Raw genomic sequence first — 20,942 nt, 5'->3', positions numbered from 1 at the left:
CCATGTATGAAACCATAAGCAGTTGTAAAAAATAAAAATGCTATACAGAAAATGCCCCATTTTGACCCTTAAACATAAGACAAGACGGACATTCAAAAATAATAACTATTTTTATATTAGTTTACATTTTTTAAAAACTCCTAATTTTAGATATTAAAAAAAAAATTTATTTTATGGTTTTTATAAGTCTATATTTTTAGAGCTTTTTTTATAAATTAGGATAATTTTTAAAATTTTTGTAAAATTTTATTTCTTTTGAGACCCAAAATTGCATACTTTTGAAGAAATTTTTTTTCTATAATATAAGGGACCTGTCTGATACTTAAGGGTAAAAATGGGGCGGCTGCTTATGTCTCATATTAACTTTATTATTATTATTTGTTCATTTACAAGTAGACGCAAAAAAATATTCATTGATAGACCAAACTTTTATTTTTACCCCAGCCTAATATATGTATGTATGTACATAGTGACCGGAAAGTGCTGTCAGTAATCAATGTGCATACTTTCTGGTTTCCCATATTTCATTATTTACAAGTGTTTATCATTAAATTTTTTATCAGTTTTGTATCAGTTTAGTACGATTGTAACTGTACAATGATGCTTATCAATTGTAACTGAATTTGTCAATAGTAACTAAGTTTGTTCTTTCTATTGTAGTCATTATGAATGTTCATCGCTTGTTGATTCAACTACATTATGAGGAAGGACTTACAGGTGCTGAAATATTCAAATTAGTAAAGGTGCATGGAATTACTGAGAGATGTGTTTATCGAACTATCCAACGGTTGCGAGAAACTGGTGGTGTTGAAGACCGTGAAAGGTCGGGTCGTCAACGAACAGTTTGAACCCCAGATCGTATTAAACGAATACGCAAGAAAACTTGGAGGAACCCTGAAAGGTCAGCGCAAAAATTGGCTCAGGAGGATGGAGTACCCAGGGAGTCGATGAGGGAATTATTGAAATTAGACCTTGGATTGAAACCTTATCGCAAGCAAAAAGTTCATCGATTGACTGCAAATCAAAAGCTGGCCAGGTTGCAAAGATGCAAAACATTGTTACGTCAGTATGGTCATTGTGCGGTACAGAACATTATCTTTTCTGATGAAAAGTTATTCGTGATGGAATAGTTTTAATGCTACAAAGTTTTAATGCTAAAAACAATGTCGTGTGGCCAACATCATTAAAGGACATACCTCAGTCTTCAGGAACAGTTCAGCGGCATCAGAATCGAAGTTCGGTGATGGTATGGACAGCATTGTGTAGCAAAGGAAAATTGCCATTGGTCTTTATCGAACGTGGCACCAAAATTAATGCAGTATCTTATCAAGAGAGTGTCCTGAAGGCAACCAGAAGCCAATTTGTTATATCCCAATGGAGACTGGTGTTTTCAACAGGATTCAGCACCAGCTCATAAAGCTAAAACAACACAAGAATGGTTCCAACAGAATTGCCCTAAGTTTATTGCTAAGGATGAGTGGCCTCCGTCCTCTCCATCTCTTTTTTGCGTGTGGGGTATTTTGGGGTCCAAGGTCAATGCTAAACAACATCCCAACTTGGCCTCCATGAAACGAATGATGATCCGCGAATGGGAAACCATTCGTGCCGCCATACAATCATGGTGTCATCAATTATCATTGACGGTGGACCGAAAAGGAGACCGATTTCAATAATTCTTGGTATACTTACACCACATATGTTACTTGATCTGTTACTGTAATTTCAGTAGTTTATGTATATTACATTAAAAATAAATTGATTGTGAAGTACTGACAGAACTTTCCGGTCACTCTGTATGTATGTATGTATGTATGTATATATATATATATATATAAATACTTATATGTATAAGACATATAATACTTTACATAATGTTTAGAACAAATACTTTTAAAATTCATCAACTAAGTTCCAAAGAGCAGATGACTAAATCTCAAATAAATCCTAAAAATTAACTTTTGTAATTACTCCTTTAAATTTTTTGAAAAAAAAATTAAAACTGTCAGATGCCCACAATATTTCTGTGATATAGATGCAATATAATTATGTAAATAAACTTAAACATTAAATTTACACAACAAATACAATTTTTTACAGGAAAAGCTTTATCTATCTTTATTTTCTTGGGTCTTGCCAAAAGCTCTCCTCTAACCATTTTTGCATAAACTGGTATTGTGATGTTCTAAAATAGAAACACAAGTATTAAGATAAATAAAATAGAAACCAACTTAATAAATATATTACAATTACATTATTAGGGATATGAAAGGCATATCTATTGTTGATACAAGAGTCAGCAAAAACCTGTTTTTTATTAACTATTGTCAATACTTGAATCATATTTGGTTTTAAAGAAATAAGAAAACTGGAGGTTAACTAGAATCCAAGAAAGACTTCCTAAAGTCTTTGTTTTAAATCCTAACAGCAGGGTGTTAGCCAGACCAATGGCACCGTGTATTTTGCAGAATTCTCAATGGGTTTAAAACTTAAATGCATTTTTTTTTTGAAGTAATACAACAATATTAATAAAAATTCCCAATATTTTGTAGAACAATAACAATAAATATTCCCAATATTGCAAAAATGCAGTAAAAAATATATTCCTGGCTAACACTCTAAACAAGTGTATATGTGAGAGTCATAAGTGTAAACTACTCACAAAAACACAAAACAATTTTACAGAGGGAGAAAAAATGCAAACTTGCTCAAATGTTACCACTAAAAACTGATTTTAATGACTGGTGATGCAAGTATATACTCTAACTTTATTAAAACCTTATTAAAAGAGCAGTTCTTTTTGAATGATTTAGAAAATTCAGATGATTTAAATGCAATCACTACTTTATTCATAGTCTATAAATTTTTAAGTTGAATTTTTAAATTACTGTTAATATAATTCAAAGGAAGGAAAGGGAATAGAAAATATTGTATTTTAAAAATTTCTACACATCTTTGCCATTTATGGTGTGTCTTAAGGGCTCCCACTAATAAAACTGAGGTTCAAAGGAGATTTAAGGAGATATTTTCCTAATATTTATGGAGATTTGGTTGGGAACAATAACTTTTTGAAAGAAAAAGTAAGGAGAATAAGGAGATAACAATCACATTAAACTCAGAATCTTATTTTTTTAATAAATTTCAAATATAAACAGAGCAATTATTATAAATTAATATATTACGTTATATATATATATATATATATATATATATATATATATATATATATATATATATATATATATATATATATATATATATATATATATATATAAATATATATATATATAAATATATATATATAAACATATATATAATAAAAATATAGGTTTGCAAACTATTAAAGCGCTTTATATTTTCTTCTTTATTAACAAGTATAATCCATTTACTTTAATGAAATTTCCTAGATGATTAAAAAAATAATAATAATAAGGAGAAATTAAGGAGAGCAGTCAAATTTTACTTTTTTATAAGGTTATTTAAGGACGTTTAAGGAGGTTTTAGTTTTTTAAGGATATTTAAGGTTTTTAAGGAGCAGAAACCCTGGTCTTATATATGCAAATATAGTCTTGGCACTTCAAGAGCAAATCGTATTCCTAAGTGCAAACTTCCTTTTGATTGTTGGTTCATTTTATGGTGTTAGCTATACGACACCATAAACTGATGATAAAGATGGTATAAACTATGAAAATTTTAATTTTCATACGACTAAAGCATTGAAACTAAACTGATGAACAAGGATGTAAATGTGGATATTGTAAAGCTATGCCACTTGAAAAAGAATTTGTTGAATTGAAATAAAAGCAATTAATATTGGCACAAGTAATAGAAAATAATTGTAACATTTAAAAATATATATAAAAATAATTATGCAATATTTCAAAAAAAAGTTTTCTATTTTTTCAATTAAAATTGTGTAGAATAAATTATCAAGTCTTGTGATTGTGGCAACCAAAGTAGGATAAAGAAGATGAGCTTCAACTAAAAAATTTTATTTTTTATTGATATACATTTATTATTTAGTTTTAATCAAAAAATTTGAATGTTTTTTTTAAATATGAACACAACTTTTCTTAGCAGTTTCTCCCAACAAGAACCATTTAATGAACACTGATTTGGTTCACAACAGATTTAAATTTAAAACTCAGGTCATGGCAAACGGAAACTTCTACCATTTTTTAGATATATCACTATAACAAATCTGTTCTTATTGTATATAAGCATGAGATTTGATGAAATGAATCATTTTCCTGAATCGAGATCAAAAAACCATGCCAGATTTGAAAAATCAGACACATTTTGCACTAAATGTAATGTAGCCTCACAAAATGTAATGTAATCTCACTAAATGTAATGTAACCTCTACTTACTTAATGTAACCTCCACTTGTGCTTTTCTAAAGCAAAAAATTGTTTAAATCATGTAAAGAAATAAACCACATTTATTTATGAAGCATTAAAATTGAATAATTTTATTTTTTTAAGCTAACCCACTAAGACTGTCAACAGACAGTCTTTTTTTAACTTGGCGCTCTGAGATAAAGATTTTATCCTAAATTGACTTAATATTAATGTCTGTCAGGCTAATCAGCGAGAACCGAAATTCCCATGAAGAAATTACTCATATTTCTATTTGAGTAGATTAAAGGTTATTGTGGTTTGCGTGACTTTTCAGTGCTTATTCCAAATCTTGACTTACCTTAACTTACTAAGACCTTATTTATCTTACCCTCAAAGTCTTGTCTTGAGCCATGTTAACTTTTTTTCTTATGATTTCTTATTGTGCTGCATAATCAATACCTTATTATGAATAAAGTACCAAATAATATATGTGGTCATTTAAAATGTGATTGTTTAAACAAAAAGTACGTTTATGATATTAGTAATTCTTTTGTTGCTATTAAGATTTCAATAACAGGATGAAAATATGAAACTATTAGGGTGTTATGAAAGCATCAGGGAGTAAAAAAGTATTAGGGTGTTATAAAAGTACTTTGACTTCATATTTAAAAATACAAAATTATTTATCAAGACAAAAAAAATATATATATATATACATATACAAATATATATATACATACATACATTATATATACATACATATATATATATATACATACATACATATATACAACCCTCGGAATTAGGAAAAAATGAAGTCGGCAATAATTTGCCGACCTCAATCTTTTAGAGGTCGGCATCAGGTCGGTAACACACATATATATATATGTACATATATGTATATGTACATATATGTATATGTATATATATGTATATATATATATATGTATATATATATATATATATATATATATATATATATATATATATATATATATATATATATATATATATATATATATATATATATATATGTATTTATAGTTCTATAGTTTGTTGCATTTGGGAAGCACGGAAGGAAAAAAATGATTCTTACGCCAACACATACGTCACCTTTAATTACTTTTGACTTTCGTCCAATATTTGTGTGTTGGACGAAAGTCAAAACCATTAATTTTATTACAAATTAATCGTTTTTAAAAAAAATCACAAAAACGCAAATTTAATTGACCAGAATGTTTTTAAAAACATTCTGAATAATTTTAAAACATTCTGAATGTTTTTAACAATATAAACAATGTTTTTATTTTTAATTTTTTTAATAAAATGTTTTTATTTTTATTTTTTTTACTATAAATGTGTGGAGTGTTGTTACATCGACTATCTTATAGCCTGACTCGCAAGGGAGTGCTGCTACATCGACTGACAAGTAGCCTGACTCGCAAGGGAGAACTGCTATATCAATTGACAAATGACTTGACTTGCAACGAAGTGCTGCTACATCTACTATCTTTTAGCCTGACCCGCATCAACTGAGGGTTTGGTTGGGGCAGGCAGTCTATCAATTAAGAAAAAAAAAATTCCGGTCTTGCATTTTAATTTTTACTTTTTGTCAACAAAATATGGAAAAAACTTTCGGACAACATATAAGAGTTCTATATAAATAAATATATATATATATATATATATATATATATATATATATATATATACATATATATACATATATATATATATATACATATATATATACATATATATATATACATATATATATATATACATATATATATACATATATATATATATACATATATATATACATATATATATATACATATATATATATATATACATATATATATATATACATATATATATATATATATACACATATATATATATACATATATATATATATACATATATATATATATACATATATATATATATATATATATATATATATATATATATATATATATATATATATATATATACACACACATATATATATATATACATATACATATATATATATATAATATATATATATATATATATATATATATATATATATATATATATATATATATATATATATATATATATATATATGTATATGTATATCACCTCAGTTTTTCCACATAATTTGTTTTCAAAGTTATTTTAAAGTAATTTTTAGGTAAGTATATTATTATTACTAACTTATTATACAATACTGACATCTATCAAATAAAATAGAAAAGAAAATTTCTTTATAATCATGACCAATGTGAAGTTTAAGCCAGCAATGTGAAATTTTGTCAATTTAAAAAAAAACATGGTTGATTTGTCATACATTTTTTTTATATTTTAAAAGTTTTTTTTAAGTGAAAAGTGTTTTATTATTTTTAATACATTTTAAAAGTTACTATAAATAGCAATAATTAATAATATAGTACTATTTTATTAACATTTTTAGTGTAATAGGTTGTAATTAAAAATTTCAATAAAAAATAAACATAGGTAGCGGTAAGGACATATGTCCAAGCAAAATTTCAGAAGTAAAAGCATTTTTACAACATTCAGAGCGTTCGCAACGAAAAATTGCTAAAATGTGTAAAGCTTTGCAACCATTTGTCAATAAAATCAAACACAGAATGGAAGACGACATCACTCTTTCTTCAAAAAGGAAAGGACGGAGTGGGTCAAAATGTAAAACCACTCCCAGGAGAGACAGAATTATAAGAGATATTTGTCTGGATAATTGAAAAAAATCATCCCTCTTGCTGTCAAAACATGTTCAAGAGTCTGAAATGTTTCAGAGCGCACAGTGAGGAGACAGCTGGCTGAAGTTGGTTTAAAATCACACAAACTGACTAAAAAACCAAGGTTTACTCCACCAATGATAAAAAAGAGATTGCAATGGGCAAAAAATCATAAGTATATGACTATTGGAGATCGTATGACTATTGGGAATGTAAGTTTACCAATTTTGAATGAAATACTGTTAAAAAAGTGTTTAAATGTCGACATAAACTTAATTACAAACACACTATGATGATTTTACTTCCTGTGCCTTTACCACTGATAGTTGACCACATAATAACTAAAGTTATGGTGTGGTCAGCTATCAGTGGTAAAGGCACAGGAAGACTTTATATTGTCAATGGGATGATGAACAAAATACAGTATCAAGAGGTTATGGAGAGTCAACTTATCCACCAAATACAAAAATGGTTGCCAAACAACAATACATTTATGTTTATGCATGATAGTGCTCCATGCCATAAAGCTAAAGAAGATCAAAAACTTTCTTAAAACAAAAAATATCCCTGTTTTAGATTGGCCAGAGAACTCTCCTGACCTGAATCTAATTGAGAATTTGTGTAACATTCTCAAGAAGGTAATCTCTTCCGAGGTTTCAACAAACAAAAGGGATTTGATTGAAAAATTACTCTATCATGAGCACCACTATGAAAAAATTAAGCAGCAATAAACTGTATTAAAAGTATGACCGATTAACTAAAGTAATTTTGTTAAAAGGAAGACAAAATATTAATTTTTTATGACTTGCAATCAAAAAGAGTCATTGTTTGTTAAAATGTGTGTATATTGATTTTGAAATATTATTTTATTATTAAGGAAACATATTTTATCAATAAAATATAACTAATATTGCAATTGTACTTTTGGTATACTTTTTACAAACCCTTGAAGTTAAAAATACACAAAATTTGTAGATGATCACAATATTGTGGCCAGGGACTGTATATAAAGACTCTACTAAGTGTTTACAAAACATACATTTAAACAAATGTGGGTTTAATCAACTGATACTTTTTGTTGATATTTAAAACTATCAAGTATAGAATTAAGCTGGATTTTAAATTCTAGATACTGCTGACAGAAAACTTTCAACTTCTAAAACAATGTTTTCGATACTGTTTTGAATGCTTTTAAGTGCAAATAATAAATGTATGTAATAATGATTAATTTTCAAACTCAAATAAACAGAAACTATATTCTAATTAAATATACAAACCTCGTATGAAGTTTCAATAACCACATGTCCTTGGAAAACGCCTTCTTTTTGAGTAGCAGTAGTATCAAGAGTAAATGTAGCAGCAAAACTTGGTTTTAAAACAAACTCATGCTAAAAGTAAACTTCTTGTGAAAATTTAGAAGATTAAGATTCAGTATTAAAATTAAAAAAAAATGCAATTAAACTTAAAAACCAACCTTTTCCCATTTCTGTTCAGAATATACTGTATTATTTTCTATATTTATTTTATTGTTAATTTTTATAGAGCTTCTCACATTAAGAAGACTTAAACGACCAAACTCAAAATCAGTTTTATATTCTTTAACCAATACCTAAAATAATTAATATTAATTTCAATAAACTAAATTGTATTTTATTTTGTTGAAGAAATCCTAAAATATTTTGGTTTACTTTAAAAGCAAGAGTTATAGATAAAGATAGAGTTTAAGATGATATAAATCCTATGTATAGATGCCAAATCCATAATAGGTAATTTGAACTACGGCTGGGTTGGCTGGATATGGTTCAGGGATGAAATTTTTACATTGGTTTCTAGTAATATGACTAAAATAAATAGATACAATTACATAAATAATTTCTGTTTCCACAGGAGACTATTTCTGTGTCTGAAACATGTCTAAGCTAGCTTTTAGAACCAGAAGATAATATAAATCCTATGTATAGATGTTAAATCTATTATAGGTAATTTGAATTATAGCAGGGTTGGTTCAGTTATAGAATTTTTGCGCTGGTTTCTAGTAATATTTGAATTATTTTGTACTGGAACATGCAATACTTACTTCGACAACCATTGTATATATATGTATGTATATATGTATATACATACTTCGACAACCATTGGTATGTGTATGTATGTATATATGTGTATATATGTAAAAATATTAGTTTATAGGTTGTCATTTTTTATACATATATGATTTTTTTTCTACGTAATTTTTGACGCTTGACGTTGTAGTGGTTTTGTTTACTGTCTTTGTCGTTATTGCTATATTTTATTTAAAACCTGTTTTTTAATTGGTTAGCAACATTCAATCTAGGTATCTATGGTGGCATTAAACTTTGTATGGTTTTGTTGTTTTTATAATTTAATATATATTTCTATATCTTATCAACTTGAGTTTATCTATCCAATAAGTACCAATTTTAGCAACTTGTATTTTTAATAAAGTTTTATCTAACAGTATTTATCACATTGGTATTTTAGTTAAGTATTTTGTAGTTTTCTCTTAGAATAATTTTTATTATTTTATATTATGGTTTACATTGTCAATTGTTTTTTGTCATTTTTGTTATAAAAAAATTTTATTTTTATTATTTTTTATATACTTATTTTATATATATTTATATATGTATTTTATTTTAAATTTGCTATATTTTTTGGTATTGAATTCACACCTCTCACTATCCATATTATTTCTTCAAAAATATTAGTGCTTTACAAATTTGGGTGAAGTTAGGGTTTTAGCTGTTTGTAGAGAAGTCCTTTTTTACTGCAGTATGGGGTTGACGTAAATTGCGGGGTAAAGCATAAATGGCAATTTTTATCTGACAGGAAAAACTAGACATTGGTGCTGAGCCTCTTCAAAACGCCTGTAATAATAAACGCAATTCTGACAGTTTATAACCACCACTACATAAATTATGATTACACAAAAGCAATAGTTTTTTCTTTATCTTATACCTCCTATCATTTTATATTTATTCATTTTAAATATTTATTAAACATTAGTATTTACTATAGATTTACGGTTGCTTATGTGTCTTGTTTTATTTCTATGACATTTTGATTACATGCGTGGTGTCTAAATTATCATTATTATTTCTTACTACACGCTTTACTATAGTGTCTTTGTCTTGTTTGGAACATCTGTTCAATATATAATTTTTTTATTCTTTCTCTCTTTTTAATTTTTTCTGTATTTCACTTGGTTTTGACAGCTCGGTCTAGTCCTTTGATGCATGTTTTTGCATTTTTTTAAATTAAACTTTACAGAGATTTATAATAGCTTATAATTGATAAGCTAACATTATGGCTAAAAGACATTTGAAAAGACACAATATTTGGCAATAGCAATAATCTTCCACAAAATGTTATAATTAATCAGGAAGATACTCTTTTATTAAAGAAACAAAACATAATTCTAACAAAGAAAAAAAAACTGTATACAAATGCTATAATAAAGCAATTAGTATAACATTTACATATAACACAACTATTATATTATACCACTAGTATTTTTAGCAGTTACAGCATTTCTAATTTTCAATTTTTTTTTTTTTTAATACAGACGTTTTAGGCATATTCAACCACAGCATTTTTGGTTTTGAACATTTAATTGGATATGATTTTAGATTTTTATAATTCTGACTAGTGATCGACGGAAATTGGAATTTTCGGTTTATTTCGGTTGCTGCATTTCTCAACCGAAACCGAAATTTCGGCAAAACTTTTACCGAAATTCAAACTGAAATTTTTTAAAAGTAAGAAATAACGTGTTTAAACAATGCTCTTTTGATATTTGTTTTATTAAGAGTTGATTTGTTGTTATAAATGAAATGATGTAAATTAATAATTAAGAATATAATGTAAAATGTTAACTTGTAATTAATTAAAAAAATAATTTTTAAAATGTCAACAAAATTTTATTAAAACAAATTAAATTTTTTATAAAAACGCTACAATGTTTTCAACAAAATTTGTTACAGAAAAAAAAACGTTTACATTTTATATGAACGACATTTATAGAATAAATTATAGAATTAGATTATAAGCGTTTATAACACAGGTCAACAATAAAAAAAATTTTTTCTGGTGCCGAGCAAACAATTTGTTTTTTGTATAGCATTTCTCATTTTGATTTCAAATATGTAACTCTTTTTTTACCATCAGGTCAAGTTGTAAAGATATTTAGGTTCAAATCTTAAGTATTTAGGGTAAAGTCCCTAATATTGTCGAAAAAAAAGTTATTCAAAAGTATGTCAACCTGGGTCTCAAAAGAAGCGTATTTTCATAGAGATTTTAGAAAACATAAATATTTTTCCTTAAAATTTATTGACAAAAAAATTATGTAAAAAAATGCTAAAGACTCTTAAAAAAAAGTCAACAGAATGTTATTCACCAAAAATACACAAAATACTTAATACTTATGAAAATACGCTTCTTTTGAAACCCAGGTTGACATACTTTTGAATAACTTTTTATTCGACAATATTAGGGACTTTACCCTAAATACTTAAGATTTGAACCTAAATATCTTTACAACTTGACCTGATGGTAAAAAAAGAGTTGCATATTTGAAATCAAAATGAGAAATGCTATACAAAAAACAAATTGTTTGCTTGGCACCAGAAAAAAAAATTTTTTTGTTGACCTGTGTAATCATAAAATATGCATAACTTTATAAATTAAAAAAATAAATATATTAGATAGGTATATTAATATATTTAATATTTATATTAACATATAATATTTATATATAAAAAATTAATTAAAAATCTGTCAACAAAGTTAAATTTGAAAAAAATTAATTATTATAATAATGCTTTTTGAATTACGGTTTTTGGTTTGAAATTGAACCGAAATTTCGGTTCAACTTCAAACCGAAATTTCGGTTTGAACCGAAACTTAAAAAACTACCGAAACCGAAATTTCGGTTTCGGTTAAAAGCAAAATTTCGGCCGAAACCGAAACCAAAATTTTCCGATCACTAATTCTAACTTTGTTATCTGCAACAACAAAAAATTGATTAAATAAAACTGAAAACCATGTTTAAAAAAATCAAAAAATTTTAATATTTAAATATTTATTACAAAATACTTTGAGAACACTTTTGTCACAAGACTTTCTCTTAAAAAAAAAAGGTGTATAGAAATAGATACAGATTGTTTAAAAAAAGATTTTTTTAAAATTATAAATAAATTTAAAAGTTGTTATAATATAACTTAAAACCTTTCCTCTTTGTGATTATAAATTACCATTCCCATAACCACCTAAACCCTCCCCTAAAAAAAAGCAAACCCCTTCCTTCCCTTGGTGCATAATGTAATATACAGATGACCATAAATGTTATATAGTTAAATAATTGTACCAACTACTTATATTCATATTTTTAAATACTAATGACAAATACCTCAATTGGATTATTGTTTTCAATAGTGAAGAGTAAACTTCGATTTTCGTAGATTCCAACAGTACCATAATCCAGTAAACTTTTGTTTGTACTTGTGCTTTCAATATGGTACTAAAAATATTTAATTACAATATAAGTATTACAAAAACAACTTCACAAAAAGTAAGTTATTATTTTATTTAAACATCTTATTAATTATGCTAATTAATTTATTTCTATAAATTCGAAAAAAATCTATAAACTTATGTATGTATGTATGTATGTATGTATGTATGTATGTATGTATGTATGTATGTATGTATGTATGTATGTATGTATGTATGTGTGTATATATATATATATATATATATATCATTTTTTTATTTTTTAATGTTTATTCACCTCCCCAAGGCCGTAAAGGCCACTACAACTGAGGAGGCTACTTAACTGTGATTATAACCCTCTCTCAACTCTATAACTCCAAAAAACGAACCTTGACAAACAAGGGCGCTGCACAGGGAAACAATTTAAGTGCGATACTACCAGGGACATGGTGGGGATCTAACTCTGAACCTCTTGCTTATGAAGCAATCACTCTACCATTACACCACTACTGCATTTCTTAGACTTCTATGGGGTATGTTCTTAGACTTTTTTTATATTCTGCAATTTTTTGCATTTTTACAAAACATTCTCACTTGATATAACCATAAAATACCTATGATTGTAGTAACATGCTGGCTAGAGTGTTTAAAATCAAATTCTGATAAAACTTTTTACATATAAAGGTTCAACTTTTGGCATGTTCTGGCCCACTGCGTCATTAGTGTTTTGGCTATACTAATATCATTACTACTAAAATAATTAATTGAAATTAAAATAAGAAATTTATAAATAAAATAATTTATAGAATAAAAAAATAGATCTGATAGTAAAAATAAATTTTTAGCATCTTTAAATTACCAAGAACAGTTAAAATATGCACCAAGTCAAAAAAAACAACCTTTTACCTTTTATATTTTAGCCTTAATTAAAAAAATCATTAAATTTTGTTTCAGTTTTCTGATATTTGAAAGATCAAAGTTACGTACTTTGATCTTTCAGTTTTTCATATTTACACCTACTGTTATTGTATTACTTATAAATGCAGCACAAACACAACACACAATAAATTAAAATCAAAAAACAATTTTAAACAAGAAATAATTCACTTTACATTGTATTGTTTTAAAGGTAAGCTTATCATTCCTGGTTCAAAAAAAAAAGCCTGGACTACATAAACCACACATTTTTAAGTAATTTTATTTTCCTTTTTTTTCCTGCTTATAGCTAGTTAACCATATTTTTACAAAAATGTGGATAAAAATTAATGAAAAAGTGAGAAAAACCTTAGAAACAAAACTTAAAATAATAGAAAATGCATCGAATAAAAAATAAAAATTGTTTATTTTTAATATTAACATTTAATGAAAAAATAAATCTATATACAACTACAACGAATACAGCTAAAAAATTTATTTACATTAGGTTCTTTACCTGAATACTCTATATACAAAAAACTTGTATGTTTTGCTCTTTATTTAACAATACAGATAAATGGTGTAGTCCTTTAAAACAACTAATGTAACAATTTAACAATCAATATAGATTATTGATAGCATATAAAATCCACAGAATACATTAAGTTCGCAGTGAGCTTTATTTTAATTGTAAAACTGGACATCTTATTTTCTAATGATATTACATTAATAGAAAATGCATTAAGTACTTAGTGTATTATTTTCTAATGATCAATAGAAAATAGTCATACATGCTCACATGCAAATTAAATTATTAGTTTACACATGGATTATATTACAGTAAAATCAACTAAAAAAACTTAATCCATTGAGGTTTGTGTCCATTTTACTATATGTATATTAACCATGTGCATTAGAATGAATATAAAAAGATACACTCACTAAGATTAGAAAAAAAAAATTTTTTTAATTACCTCAAGTTTTCCATTATAGCAGCTCACTGGTATAGTGAATATCGAAGCATTAGTATACAGTCTTAGTACAGAAGAAATAGACAGTGATGAATGGTTTGCTACAAAATTTATAGTTAGTGGAGAGAGAAGTATTCCAGGTGGTATTAGTACTGGTGGTTCAAAATTAGAAATCTGGAAATAAATTTTTTTTCACTTTAAGTCTAAAATTATAACAAAAATCAATTTATAAATGTTCATATTACTTTTTTTTTTAAGTATTTATAAAAACTAAAAAATTAATGCAAAAAATAAAACACACTAAACTTACATAAAATATGTTTTGAATTTCTGGAGAAAGTGTTGCATTATATATGACCAGTGAAACATTAAAAGTATTTGTGATTGCTAATGGCTGCGAAGAAGGAGAATTTCCAGTAAAAAATGATGCATTACCGAACGAATATGCTAGTGTCCTTAAAACCAAAAAAATAATTACTGTGAAACAATAACAATAAGACTAAAGACATTAAAAGTTTTTAAAAATACAGAACAGCAACATCATAAAAAATACAGAACAATAATATCACCAGGAATATTTTAAAATACCCATATAAAACATCAGCATGGTACTGAAGTTCTAACTTTATTGAATCATCTGCTGTAGATACAACTATTTTACCACTATTCTGTCTTCTATGAGTTGAATTTAAAGCTAAAATTATTTAAAATTTTTTAAAATAATACAATAAACTTTTTAGAATTTTTATATACATTTTTAGAGCTACAATAATAAAAAATATGGTCTGTGAAGAAAAAAGTATTGTCTACTTCTATATTAAATTAAGAAGCATATAACAATTACCTAAAAAACTAACAATTGCTATTTTTGTATACTTTTTCGTAGGCTTCAATACAAGAGGCTAGTTAATTAAAAATATACATATATATCAAAAAATATTATATTTATAATTTGGAAAAATTTATACAAAATTTTTTAGATTAAAATATTGCCTATCAATGCTACTTCTTAACAAAAAAATTGTTTTCATAAAAAATACAGAAAGGTAAAAAACTTGGAAATTGAAGAGTTGCAAGATAACTTTTGTTAAAGAAATATAGCCTTCATAATTTTGATTTTCAGAATAATGAAGTCAGGTATTTTAACTAATTTTACTGATAAAAAAGTTTTTTTTCAAAAAACCACAAGAAATAAGAAAGTTTATTTTAAAGAAAATAATATTTTCATAAAAAAATTTTTTTTTTTAATTTAAAATTTATGTTTCTTTACAATTGTTTTTTTTATTATAACTTTTATAAAAAATCATAATTTTAAAATAAGTTAAACATTTGTAGGGTTGCAATTATCCTTGTATTTCCATAGGAGAACACAATAAAAATTTTAATTTTAATTAGTTTAGTGCTGCGCTCTCTTACATAAAAACTGGGACAATGCACAGTGATCAGGAATAAAATAAAATTAGGCCATCACAATCCTCGAAATTAAGAAAAATATTTTGGAAAGCTGGCTGTAGAGTAGTCTTAAAATCAAATTTAAAAAAACTGTTAAGATAAAAAAAAAAAAAAACTAAATTGCCACATAATAGTCAACCTGGAACTTATTTAATTGAATGCAAATGCTCAAAAAAATACATAGGCGAAACAAAACCTCAAATTAGGACTTTAACTCAACAACATCTAAAAAGTTCAAACAAGGGAAAACATTACCAGTCTGCAATAACCAGCCACAATAACTTTTGCTTAAAAGAAATAAAGTGGGAGAAATTAAAAACAATTAAAGTGGAAACAAAAAAATTTGATAGAAAAGTGCCCAAAGCTCTTGAAATACAATAGGACCAATGTTCCCCTTTAAATGGTGGAATTAATCTATATAATGGGCAGTTTGTTAAAAACTAAATTTTGAACTACATTTTTTACTTTTATACATAAACATGGAGCTATTCAATTGCTGACGCCAGTTAACTTTAATCTGTTTTTAAAATTTAAAAATTTTTTATATAATTTTATGAGCTGATGATACTGGTAATCATAATCCAGCGAACATTTCTAATAATAAATCATGATTTATATTATTTTATCTTTTTTTAAATTTATTTTTATTTATCTATTTATTTCAGTAGTAAAAAAAAGAATACAATGCCGTGTTAAATAAATAAAATCTGATATATATATGGGCAATTCCATTTTTAACTTATGTTACATGCGCAACAACTTTATAAAAAATTTATCTATTTAAACTGTAAATTAAACTTTTAGCTATTTTGTATGAAAGCTGTCTAAAAAACAAAATAAGCTAAAAAGTTTTGAGTCTGGCTGAAAGAGGGTAAACTTATTACTGAAAATGCCACTTAACTTATGTTAGACGAAAAGCAAGGTAAAAAAATTGCTTCCACTTTTAGGTCAGATTTCTGCAAATAGGTAAAGCGGTTTATATTAGTAACTTACACAAGATGTTGAGAGTTCTATACCAATTTAAAAAATATAAAAAAATTTATCACAGGCTAAGGAAAAACTGGTTTTTTCGATACTATATATTTAACTTACATTACATCACTTGCATTACCGAGCAATTAATGTCGTGGATTTATATATATTTATTATTTAGAGTTAGAGTTATGTAATAAAAGAATTGAAAAAATATTGAACTCTTGAAAAATATTGAACTTTTCATAACATTTATGAAAGTTATCAAATTGAAGACTTGTTTTTCCGCAAGACCAAGAGCAACTTTAAAAATTTATTTTAATATTATAACTTTATTAATACCTATTTGAGACATTTAAATAAGAAAATCTTTGGTTTGTCAAAGTATTTACTTACACTTCTTATGTTAATGTGTATTACCTTATTTTGATTAGGTTGAATTGTAAAAATGCTACAAAGTATTTACATTCAAATCCATTAAAATATTTTTGACGAAAAAACTGCTGTCACAGTTTAGGAGGAAAAGGGGTTCAGGTATAAGTGATCATTTGTGACAGGAGGGAATGGGGAAAGAATTGACGAATATAGGGTGATGTGCTTTATGGATGACCCCCCCCCCCTTTAACTGCACTTACAAACAATTTGTTTACTAAAACAAAAATGAAAAAGGTTATAACTGATTTTTTTTTATATTAGGAGAAAGCAAATAAATATCTTTTTTTTTTAAATGTCTAAATAAAAATATTTATATAATTCTTATTTTTATATTTGTATATTTATATGTTAATCAAAATAAGAATACATAAACAAATAAAAGTACAATAATATAAATAATTTTAATTAACATTTAAAAAAAAAAAGAAGATTTTTTTCTAAATTCTCCTTATATAAAAAGTTTCAGTTAAAACTTTGTCATAACAATGCGATGAAATAAAAATTACTTAATGACATAATTCATTTCGTTAATGAAAAAGCCCCAGAATTTTAGTAAAGGCATGTAGTTTTAACTTATGTTACACAAATTTAAAATAAAAACGTGCTTTAACTAAGCGTCATTATTCAAAACTTTAATTGTAAAAATGTAACATTTAATATTCTTTCGCATATATGAATTAAAAACTCAAGATTTTAAACTAAATTTTGAAAAAATAAAACTTTATCATGTTTTTGTTAACTTACGTTACATGAAAATTGCTAAAATTCTTTCGTTATTTTCTTGAAATATATATATTTTATAAAGTATAAAACAACAACCAATTTGAAGATGCTAGCTCCATTTTCACGCTAAATTAATTCTGATTATGCAAACAAATTCATAGTTAAAACAACATTTTACAATGATACTTTTTTATATATTTGTGTATATATATATATATATATATATATATATATATATATATATATATATATATATATATATATATACACACACACATATACATATACAATACATATACATATACACACCTCGGAATTAGGGTTGGCATTAACAGATTGTGCTATATCTATATATATATATATATATATATATATATATATATATATATATATATATATATATATATATATATATATATATATATATATATATATATATATATACACTTAAACATATCTATTAAAGGATGCCATATATTCATGTTTAAGTCTATTAAATACTTTTTATATAACCATAAGGACCATAAGAAATAAAAATACCATTATTAACATTAAAGTTACCATTAAAGATATTGCACTACTCAAAAAACTGTATTTTGGCCTAATTTTAAGGTTACCCTAAACAATTGAAATAGATGGTTACCCTAAACAATTGGAATAAAATTCTGTAAAACATGACAAACTTATAATAAACATTATTTAAAGGAATCTTACTAATGTCATGTTAATAGTAAACTCAGTTTACTTATACCATAATATCTTATTAATTTAGGACTGATATTTAATAACATTGTTTTAACATTATCTACATTTAACATATATATACTTATCATATATATAAATCAAGTAATATGTATTGTGTATAGTTAAAGCAAAATAAGAACAAAGAAACTTACAGAAAACTGTATGCTAATAGCACTATTTGGAGGAACCACTTGTATAGACTATAAATTAAATAAAAACAAAAATAATATTTATTTGTCTATAAGTTTTTTGTGAATGAAAAAAAAGAAAAACTTATGTCCTTCAATACTAAGTTTAATTGTTTGAATTTACAGCACACAACAAACAGCAACAGATGTCTGTAAGGACATCAGTACATGCACATACAAATTTCATCACACATGAGACCTAGGCTGACATTTAAATAGAAACCTTTTTTTGGATAATTTTGAATAACACACACATTTACTCTAGTGGACTTGATGTGCACTGTGAAAATATATCTCAACCTCACTTCCTTTAAGCAATGGGTTAAGATTAAAAAAATCAACTAATTCTAAATAATTAATAAACTGAAATGTGGTGGCATAGATAATATTGTATGGAAAGATAAAGCAATGTATTATCTTTATGTTCAAGTCAACTTACATAATGCTAACTAATGGGCTTCTGAAAATCAAAAATTTAAATTAAGGGTATTATATCAGAGTTCTAACTCCCATAATAAGTAGCATACATATATATAATAGAGTTGGCCAAATGATTACATAAATTTTTGAGAGTCTATTGTTCTTATGGCTGCATCAAATACCAGCCCATGGAATTAGAAAAAATGAGATCAGCAGTAATTTACCAACTGAAATCTGTGTGAGGCCGGTAGCACACCTCAAAGTACTGGTGAATTTAATTTTTAATGTGAATATGAAATTTAAAGCAAAACTACAAATCTTCCATTACACCTGTTCCATTTTATAATTTATTTGATTAAATACATAGAAATAATGCTGTATTTTGTGTTTTTTTTTTTTTTGTAAACAACAAAATGTGTGCTTTTTTATTACAAATAAGCATATGAATTTTTAGAAGCCTATGACTATGCTTATGCATCTTTCTTATAAGGTAGCTTTGTTTCTTGTAAGGTAGCTTTGTTTCAACACTTTTGTTGTGAGACAAAAATACCTTACTTTTTTCAGATCTGATACATACACATTCTTATTTTACAACTTTATAACTTTATTAAATGGTTTTCATGCAAATTTGACCCTCCAAAGTTCAAGTGTTAGTATAATTTTGTTCCAAAGCATGCATAGTTTAGAGCAAGGCTCAATTATAATCAGGGTTGGCAAAAAAAACCCAAATATAGTTGGGTTTTTTGGATTTTTTTTAAAAATAATCTATTTAACAACGATAAGTGATAACTGATAAGATTTTAACTCTTATAAATGCTTTATTATCAACAAATTTCAACATACTGTAAATACTTTAGTAAATACTGTATTTATATACAAATTGACATTTAGAATATAATTTTTAGTTTGAACTCCTTACAGAATAATCCAAAACCGATCCATTATTTTTTGTAGCAAATTGGTAACTTATTACTTTTTAAACCATATACCACGTTAAATATTAAAAAATATTATTGAAATATGTATTAAAATATTAGGGCAAAATAGTTAAATATTTATAGAGGAAATAAAAATCATTCTATTAACTAAAATTCAAAGTACAAGAGATTACTAGTTATTTAATACCTTTCCTATCCTCTTAAATACCTATATGTTTGAATAACTGTTTTATACCTGTCATTTTATATTGGTATTTGATCTTTATTTTGTAAAGTTTGTTATAAACTGCAAAATTCAGTACAAGCAGAACACTATATATAAAAATCGTTAAACTTTATTCACATTCTAGTAGTGGAAAGTCGTGAGGCAAAAAAATTATACTACAGTTTACTAGACTGCAGACTTAACCTTGTTAAGTGCATACAGCCTTAAAACATAAAATACATACATTATGTGTATGCAAGTTTGCAACATGTTTGATCATTCAATGAGAGAACATGTTGAAAACTTGTAAGTACTTCACAAAGACAAGGTTTATTGGTTAAAATGATACTCATGCTCATGTGTCTATTTTATAGGTTATAA

At 25.6% G+C, this 20,942-nt stretch overlaps 1 protein-coding gene across 3 annotated transcripts in view; it reads right to left on the bottom strand.

Annotated features, from left to right (window-relative positions):
- The window catches only part of LOC100209816 (transmembrane protein 131), a 65,705-nt gene that overhangs the window by 11,433 nt on the left and 33,330 nt on the right, over nucleotides 1-20,942 (bottom strand). For all 3 annotated transcript variants that reach the window (XM_065811963.1, XM_065811964.1, XM_065811965.1), the window contains 9 exons: nucleotides 18,963-19,010; nucleotides 15,329-15,386; nucleotides 15,073-15,178; nucleotides 14,795-14,939; nucleotides 14,488-14,658; nucleotides 12,516-12,626; nucleotides 8,562-8,696; nucleotides 8,365-8,475; nucleotides 2,096-2,182 (listed from right to left, as the gene is read on the bottom strand). In XM_065811963.1, coding sequence (XP_065668035.1) covers nucleotides 2,096-2,182; nucleotides 8,365-8,475; nucleotides 8,562-8,696; nucleotides 12,516-12,626; nucleotides 14,488-14,658; nucleotides 14,795-14,939; nucleotides 15,073-15,178; nucleotides 15,329-15,386; nucleotides 18,963-19,010 — 972 coding nt within the window. The remainder of the gene's footprint in view (nucleotides 1-2,095; nucleotides 2,183-8,364; nucleotides 8,476-8,561; nucleotides 8,697-12,515; nucleotides 12,627-14,487; nucleotides 14,659-14,794; nucleotides 14,940-15,072; nucleotides 15,179-15,328; nucleotides 15,387-18,962; nucleotides 19,011-20,942) is intronic.

The sequence above is a fragment of the Hydra vulgaris genome, chromosome 12 (assembly GCF_038396675.1).
Source record: "Hydra vulgaris chromosome 12, alternate assembly HydraT2T_AEP".
Classification (NCBI taxonomy): Eukaryota; Metazoa; Cnidaria; class Hydrozoa; order Anthoathecata; family Hydridae; genus Hydra; species Hydra vulgaris.
Note: the sequence above shows the minus strand (reverse complement) of the source record. Positions and strands in the feature narration are given on the sequence as shown.